This window comes from Enoplosus armatus, chromosome 20, assembly GCF_043641665.1.
Source record: "Enoplosus armatus isolate fEnoArm2 chromosome 20, fEnoArm2.hap1, whole genome shotgun sequence".
Taxonomy (NCBI): Eukaryota; Metazoa; Chordata; class Actinopteri; order Centrarchiformes; family Enoplosidae; genus Enoplosus; species Enoplosus armatus.
Window position 1 is genome coordinate 2,092,277 of NC_092199.1, and position 9,060 is coordinate 2,101,336.

The following is a 9,060-nucleotide window of genomic DNA, read 5'->3' on the forward strand; positions in this document are numbered from 1 at the left end:
GCTACACAACAAAAGTTTCAAATAAATGTGAAACAGTTAAGTCATTTTCTAACTTAATGATGTGATAATGTGTCAATGTTGTTTGTTCTGCTGCCCCCTAGTGGCAGAAATCTATCAATACTACTACTTTCATTTAAATCCACAGTTTGAGTTACAACTATCTCTATGTTTTAAAGAAATGATGGATAGTTTAATTTCATGTGTATAAGTCCACAATATTATATTTAATCAAGAATGTCACAACTTAATATAGGCAGCACAGACGTTTGGATACTGAATATAATGTGTCAATAAAGGCAATAAAACAATTCATGACAATTTAATTATTAACAAAAAACACACACACACACACTGAGACACCTCGGTGTCCTTATGTACTGTTACTACAGTGCAGTCGAGGAGGTGCCTTTGAGACGAGGACACAGCCAATCAACAGCGCCACCATCTGTCACTATGGAAACAAGGGCCTGTCTCACAGAGCAGATCAGTGTTCCTGCCCTCGACATCCACAGCAGATCCACATCCACAGTGTTAGAGGAAGAGTTCCAGGAGGTGAGGAGCTTAGCTTAGCTTAACAGGAAGAGCAGCAGCAGGGAGAAACAAATCTGAGCTGTTCCTTTAAAGGTTGAGTAACCATGAAAAAAACACATTTTCAACATGTCCTGAAGCACAACATTTTGATTTTTAGCTCTGTAAAATTGCATTCTGAAAAATGCCAATAAATTATACTTATTGTACAAAAGAAAGTGTATTAAAGCCCATCAGAGTCTGTAGATTTACAGTAATTTATAACACTTTTGGTTCCTGCATTCTTTTTCTATTGCTGTTTATTTATATTCTACAGTTGTGCTTAGTTTCTGTTACTTTTACCTTCGTTCATCTTTATTTTTTTGCTTCTCAAGTGAGTTAATTTCCCAATTTGAATCATCGATTTCTTCTTATCTCATAAAATATGATCCTCCGAATCTCTTGATGTTGCATTTTACTGTTAAATCCAGAGTTATAGGAGGCGGTGGCATCTGTGTGAGTCTTTGTGTTATCCAGGACCAGCAGATACCTCAAAGACAGAGCCTCACTAAGTTGAATTTGCTTCATGAGACAGACCCCAGGTCAGCACCCATTAAACCAGTCAGCTTTTGGTTGAGCGCTTACTTTGTGCTTTTTATTAAGTCACCTCTAAAAGTGCAGGATATATTCATTCAGTTAATCAGTCATGAGGTTGTGATGTTAATCAACTCCTAAAATCAAACTACGTACATCTTTAAGTGTCAGTGTGTTATTGATTAAAAACCTGTTCCGTATGTTAGAGACTATTCAAACCTGGACTGTGGAGGTTGTGACGCATCAGCAGAAATGCGCTTAAACACTGAAGCTTGTGCTTTTGAGCGGCAGCAGTCTTTAGTCTGAACAGTTCTTCTCCTTCGCTGCCTCTTCATCACTGCACTCCCACCAGCTCTGTGATCGGGGGGGCAAACACCATCAGTTCCTGGTACTTGTGGAAGAAAAGCTGCAGGCGGGAGAGGTAGCTGTCCTCCTGGTATGGGAGCTGCTTTTCAGTCAGATACTTGGACACAACGGGCTTCACCTGGAGGAAGACAGACCCAGGATCAGTTTAGAGGCGTAAACAATGACAGACAACAAGTCAAACCACTGAACTGTCGACAGTAAATGGACATCCATACAAAGATGTGCTCTCCAGATAGTATAGTGGTCTTAAATTGAATCTACTGTGTGTATTTTACATATTTTAAAGGGCTACTCTTTTAGTCCTCAGTATGATTCAAACTCCAAAAACACTGAATCAGACATTTCCCATGATGCAATTTGCATTTAGACCCTCCATGTCTGGTAAATGTTAAAGTCTGTCAAACTCCTCATCCCGCTTTGTAATGAAAGTTTCCAGCTAAAAAGAGTAAAAAAAAAAAGTTATTTCCTCATGATTACTCTGTAACTTCAAAGTAATGGTTGTAGTGGACAATTAAGTGACTTCCTGTTTGTTCCCACCTCTGAACTCTTTAACCTTTCATAAATAAATCTCCCTTTCAATCCGAACAGTCCAGCAGAGCCACAGTGAGCGTCACACAGGTTAAAAGGGATAACACTTAATGATTTTTAATCGTTTCCCACCTTCAAACACATGTTATCAGACAGGAAGGGGAAGAGATGGTGCTCCACGTGGCAGTTGATAAGCGAGTGTCCAAACACCCAGTCCAGCAGGGGGTTCCGCGGCAGGTTCAGGACTCCGTGGGTCATCTGGTAGATCCTCTTTGGTCGGCGGGTCGGCGAGAACATGTGGAGGCCAATGTGCTGTTTTACACAAGAGTGGTTAAATGTCACAGAGGTTACATACAGGATGTAATCTGTTGACCACGAGGTCCATTTCGCAGCTGTTCTGGAGCTTTCAGTCGTATCACATGATCTTCCACAGCAGATGGAGTTGTCACATTGTGTGAAAGCCCCAGAATAGCTAGTGGACCTGGTGGTGAGACTGTTTTGTGTTTGCAAAGTCAAGAAGGAACTTTCAATCTCAAGTATAAACAGTGGTGGAAGAAGTATTCAGATCCTTTGCTGAAGTAAAAGTACTAATACCACACTGTGAAAATACTCCACTACAAGTTAAAGTCCTGCATTTAAAAACACACTTCAGTAAAAGTATGAAAGCTGCACAACAAGATACTCAGAAAAATGAGCTTGTTTTTGTTCTTGTCAAGAAACACCTTTAAGTAGCCTGGGGCCACAGGGTAGCTGCTTGTTCTGTTTGATTGGTAAATCAATAACTAGCTCAATTCCTCGAATGTCAATATTTGTTTGGACATCAATGGACCAAAACAACAAGAACACTGCCCCCACAACATGAATACAAAATGAAGAGTATATACTGCAGTGAATGTTTTCTATACTGCGTTAATGTGTAAAACATGTTTTCTCACGTAAAAAGGAAATGAGAAGAGTTTTAGTGCACAATGTTTTCAAAGGAGACACCAGAGACACAACCAAACCAAAGGTTATCTTCGGCTGGAAGTACAAGGGAACGCTGCGTTCAGGGGAAAACAGATAGGACGGCCAAATGGCCAAAAACAGCACCAGGATACAGGGGGGGACAGGTTTTCAGCCTGACCCCCCACAGAGAACAAACATTTCCCCCTGTTAGACCCCTGACTTCACATCAAGAACCAGTGTTTTCTAATCCACCTTCACACACTTTGATCAGAACAATGCACAATGACCTGCAGGACTGAGAGTCCATCTGGGAAAATGCACGCATGAATTGTTCCTTTTTATCCCTTTAGTTCCCCGACCGGTCTGATCTGTGAGAGCACAAGGCGGCATTGAACAAGAGTTTCTCAGAAGGCCGCGTAACAAGAGGTGCTCATGATCATTTGGCAGGAACCAAATCTGTGAGAGGAGAACACACCACACTTTGTGGGGAGACTGTTCTCAAGATGATGTCCTGTTTTTAAACAATCATGAAATACCTCAAACCAAACTGAAATATCTCAACAACTACTGGATGGATTGCCATGAATTTATGTTCAGACATTCATGGTCCCTGGAGGATGAATCCTACTGACTGTTTGTCTAGCGCCACCAGCAGGTCAAAATGTTAATTTGTCCTCTCCGTTGGTTTAAGACCAAACATCTGTAAAACTCAGCTGCACCTTGTGTTTAGTGCTAGTTAGCATGCTAACACGCTAAACAAACACTTTAATCATTATACCTGCTAAACATCAGCATGTTAGCATGCTGACACAGAGCTGCTTGCGTGGCTGCAGACTCTCTGAGAACATGTCCTGGACCTGTACAGCCCAGCAGGCCTGCCGCAGGTATTTCTCACCTGGAAAATGTTGACGTGGATATACGGCATGCTGAACATCGCTCTGCATGCAAGCATACAGAGCAAAGCGCTGTGAGGTGACAGGAACCCGGAGACGTGGATCAGCAGCCAGTACTGTGAGTACAGGCCCAGTGTTACCATCAGGACGGTCCTAACGACGTGAGCCAAGGAGTGTCCTTTGAGGTGAGCTGTAAAAACCAGAGAATCAGAAACCATCACATGTGTGAGAATAAACTCACGCCTCAGTGAGAGAGGCGAGGTAACACGGGCACACGAACAGGATCAGAAGGTAAGAAAGCCATCTCAACTTTATGCTGATAATCACATTTAATGTCGAAATATTTGGGTAAAGTCATAAACCGCCTGTCCTTCCTCTGTCCTCTTACCGAGCGCAACCAGGGGGGTGATGATGGGCACGGCCAGGGGGGCTACGAACAGGTAGACAGTGCGAGGCAGGAAGGGGACCTTCCACACGCTGGAGTCCCCGAGTCCGATGACGTTAGTATGAGCGTGGTGCATCTTAATGTGGCCCTGAACGCCGGCTCGCGCTGAGAATGAGCCACAAATCTGAGTGGATGAACAGGAAGACAGATGGGCATGTTTACGGACAACGATCAATGAAAATGATCAAGCAGGAAACATCTTTATTGGTATCGATTGACTAGTTTTATTATATGTTCTTTTCCGTTTGCTTCGATAAGCAGACGAGGTTCACTTAAAGAGCCACTGAGCAAACATCTACATGTGAATTCACAGGTTCAGAAGTTGACTGAACTGATTATTGAACACAGAGTTACACACATCCATCATTCACGCTCGTGAACGTGACTGTTTCTAGGCTCACACGCGAGTTCCTCTCGGCTTTATTTACACAGAGCACGAGGCCTCACCTCGCTTCATATTCACAGTGTCACACTCAGTCACACCTGCAGCTCTGTAACAACCGTAGACGTGTACAACTGACCTCAGAGCAGCTTCACTGAAACAGCTGGGAGAGGACATTCTTCGGCATCTACGCTTATTTGCTTTCTTGCTGAGAGTTCACTCTCACGTCTGTACGGTAAATATGAAGCTACAGCCAGTTAGCTTAGCATAAGGCCTGGAAGAAAACCCGCCTACCAGCACCTCTGAAGCTCATTATCAAGTTGTGGTTTTACGAGGGGTTATGTTTCTTGACCCGGACTATTTTCTTGGATGGGGCAGTGACTTCCTGGATTCTTGTCATCGCTGAGCGGTTGCCAGGCAACCAGCAGAGCCAAGAAATAGTCCGGCTCATAACCCACAGAGCACCCCAACGTCTCACTTTTACACTTCTGTGCAGGGCTAACTGTTAGCTGTAGCTTCATCTTTAGCCTACAAACATGAGAGTGGAATCAGTGTTTATTCCTGTCAGTGCCTTGCTCAAGGGCACCTCAACAGTATGTTTAAGCTCAGAGCTACTTGAGAGAATAATAAGCAACTCAAAAAATAAGCCTTGCCTCCGGAGTTTAATGATCCGGTTTATTTCTGAACATCTCACCTCGATGAAGAAGACGGCCCAGAACTTTCCCCAGGCCTGCGACTCGCTCAGCGCCCCGTGGCTGGCCAGATGTGTCCCTTTGATGGTGATGACAGCGTGAGCCACACCCATCAGCAGCATGCCCGCTGAAAACCACAGGATCTGAGAGGAGCTCAGCAGCAGGAAGGCTGCAAGACAGAGCACGACGACTTCAAGCTAAACCCAAACATTTGACTTGGGCAACAGGACACACAGGATATGCATACAGATATACTTACACACATTTACTTTTCAACAGTTCAGCAAGATTAAAAGTCTACGCCAGCGGCCCCATGAGGCTACAATGATCATTACACACCAGAAAACAAAGATACTGGATAGTGAACAACAGACACAACGTATTTGTTCTTAGATCCTTGATACTAGTGAGACAAAACAATAATATAATAAAGGTTTGAGATGACGGTGGCACTGAAAGAGTTTGTCTTTTGTACATGGGACATTTTAGGACAAGGTTACATGCAAAATAAAGCTGCTATAATCAATATTTTTACATTAGCAATGGATCAAATTACTTTGTATGAAGTGAAAGTTAGCTCTGGCTCTCTTCCCTCAGCTCCACAGAGCATCTTTCAGCGCCTTCTTTTGCAGCTTTACAGCAGACACAGTTAGCGACTAGCTGGAGTCATTAGAATGACATTAATCAGGTAGCCAGAAATGCTAACGCATTGCTCTGTTGCTCTGTGTCTGCTGGATGTGTAAAGTTACCAGTTAATGAACTAAAGTGTTGGACAAGTGGAGATTTTGACTGTTGCTTTGGGATTCATTTTCTAGAACTGCCTGTTTGAGTTATCTGCAGCAGCAGCGGTGTGACTTTCAGCCATGACAGGCAGGAAGATCAGGTGAGAGAATGAAACTTCATCCTTAACTGGAGGCGACTGTGCTGCTTTGTGTCTGACACCGTTTCATCACACACGATTACACCACTGTGAACTGTCTCTGTTTACATTCATCTGTAGGTTTCAATGCAGAAAGTTCCATTTTAAATTCTTTATTGCTTTGTCTTATATTCAGTTCTGATCATCCAATCCAACATTCACAAACATTAAAATATTTATACTAACCTCCCGCCAGCCAGTGAGGCTTCTCCGGGTGGTTTAAGGGACATGATTCCTTCCTAACCCAATAAAACAGTGCTAATATTCTGCACCTCCTGTTTCAAAGCGGCCTATTTCGAGGCGATAAGTCACAAGCTCGGTGATACACGATGACAGATGCCTCCTCAGCCCCGCTGTGGACTAGATTCAATCCAGAACTGAGTGTTTCTTCACCCTTGTAGTACAGTCAGGGATTAACTGGATCAATTTGAGGAAAACTCAGGTTATAACAGAGTGAACGCGGTAATAATGTGTGTTAAGAGGAGCCACGTCTACATGCTTGAAGCAGGTGTCCTGCTGCTAAAAGCTGTCAGCTCCAATGAGCGAGTGACATGAGCCACAATAGACGCTGGTCCTAATTGAGGTGAGTAGCTGACCACCAGTGACCCAGATACAGGGGAGCCATGGGATACCACCAGTATGTAAACCAGTTATGACAGCAGTGTGTTGTGAGTGTGTTTGTAAGCTTGATGGAGCGTGATTACGCTTCAGATAACATGAATTAATTTATGAGACGATTAGGGCTGAAATCATTAGTCGAGTCATTTATTTACTTTTATTTGTAATCAGAAGAATGAATTATAGTCATATAATTGTTAGTGAGCCCTAGTGACGTCGCCTTGTGCTCTGTTTTGGGCGATTTTGTCACTTTTTTGGGACAGTTTATAGTTTCTGTCTTCCGTCACAGTAACTAGTTCACACCATAAAACAACTCAAAGACATAAACAATAACTTAAAGGTGCAACATGTAGTGTATTAGACATTTGTAGTTCCTGTGAGAACTTGTCATCCCCTCTTTACTAACAACATTTAGGACTTTTTAACCATGAAAGAAAAGCAGCCCATGATCCCAGCAGCTGTGTGAAGTTTCCACAGAGTCTTACCTGGTGGCAAACAGAGGAATGCTGCTGCCAGGATGCTGCAATCGATCCCCCTCCTCTCCCACCAGCTGCTCTCTTTCACCATCTTCTGCACCAGCCTCGTCAGCTCCATCATCAGAGACTCCTTCTCCACCTCTACCCCACCTGTCCCTCCATTCTTCTTCACCACTTCACTGCTGCACTCTGGATCCCCCTTCCTCTTGGTTAACATCTCCCCCATCCTCTCATCCCGTCCTTCCCTCCACTCCTCCAGTACATTCTGCATGTCAGCTCCTCTCCTCAAGACCAAGTCACCGTGCGGTTTGTGGCCTCTTACAAGCAGCCAGTGCTAAACGCTGGCGACACGCTGCACCCTGAGCGCAAAGTCCACAGGTCAAAGTTAAGCATTGCGAAAGTCCTTACTGGCGAGAAGCATTGTCAGCAAAGCCCAGCCCCCTTCCTGCTGCTTCAAGAGCCTTGTGGACCCTCCTCTTCTACCCCCTTCTCATCTCTCTCACACCGTTTCCTTTCTTTTTTTCCCCCCGTCAGCTGACTCCTGATGCGATCCAGCAGCAGTGGGAATTTATTGTCCCACGACCCGAAGATGTAAGGCTGCCCTGTGACGTGATGGATCCAAAAATCCTCACACTGGAAGCCACACAAAACTACAGCTGCTCTGCTCAGAGTCGACTTCTGCCTCCTCTCTGGTGTCTCATGCATTCTGCATGTCGCTCACCCCCTCGTGTTTCTTTGTGTCAGCTTCCCTCCCTTCCCCTCCCATCTCTGTAACCTTGGCAAATGTCCTGGGAAAAGAGAGGGAGAAAGGAGGGCTGAGGAGTGGATTAACAGTGGCTGTTCAGTTGTTTCTTCACTGGGGGAAAGGTTCAGCATGAAAAAGACAAGATGCTGGTGTGCAGGAATGTGCCCTAATAGTTGGGGTGTGTTTATGTGCTGGCGCAGGTGTGAGTGTATGTGAGTTGCGTGCACATATCTAATGTCAGTGCTGCTTTTCGTCTGGAGACGGGCCAGTGTTCTGGGCTGGAGGCCATGCTGACTGCAGTGCGCACTTTAAAAGATACAGTGCGTGTATTTTTTACTCTCCAGGACAGCAGGTACTGCAGGCAAGGAAACGTAGCAACGCCAGGCTGTCGGACAGCTCTGATTACATCCTCCCACAGCCTTGAGCTCGTTGTGTTTATTTGTACAAGCACTAATCGTCCGTCAGTGCCAGAGCATGACACATGACCACATTCAGTAAACACGGGTTGGACATATCAAAATATATTAGCGCACAAAACAATAATATTTTCACTTTGTTTTAATAAAAGGTAATTATGGTTGTGGGTACATGTTGAGATATAAAAACAGATTTTTACCAACATAAAATGTACATTCATGCACAGTCATACTCTCCAGTGCACACACAGACACACATTCAGTGAAACCAAATATGCCCCAGAGCAACCTGAGATAACAGCGTTATCTAGCACACACTCACATAAGCTCACAGTACCACGCCATTGTTTTTACTATTGCAACAGCGTTTGCAGAGCAACGGTCAGTGTGTGGCTATTTTCATTCATAAATAACCCCCTACATAGTAAGTCACCATTGTGTATGTGCCATAGAGTAAAATAACATGTTTAAAGTAAGAAAACTGTACAATGAAGACATAATGAACAATATATTCAAAGGAACAGGTACATTCAC

The 9,060-nt window shown here is 44.1% G+C and overlaps 1 protein-coding gene across 1 annotated transcript; it reads right to left on the reverse strand.

Moving 5' to 3' along the window:
* Positions 1-1,310: 1,310 nt before the first annotated feature.
* On the reverse strand, positions 1,311-7,636 carry fads6 (fatty acid desaturase 6). The gene is made up of 6 exons (XM_070927574.1): positions 7,375-7,636; positions 5,355-5,521; positions 4,222-4,402; positions 3,836-4,023; positions 2,128-2,307; positions 1,311-1,585 (listed from the first exon to the last, which is right to left on the reverse strand). The coding sequence occupies exons 1-6, from the start codon at positions 7,634-7,636 to the stop codon at positions 1,436-1,438; spliced, it is 1,128 nt and encodes a 375-aa protein (XP_070783675.1). The 3' UTR covers positions 1,311-1,435.
* Positions 7,637-9,060: the final 1,424 nt, after the last annotated feature.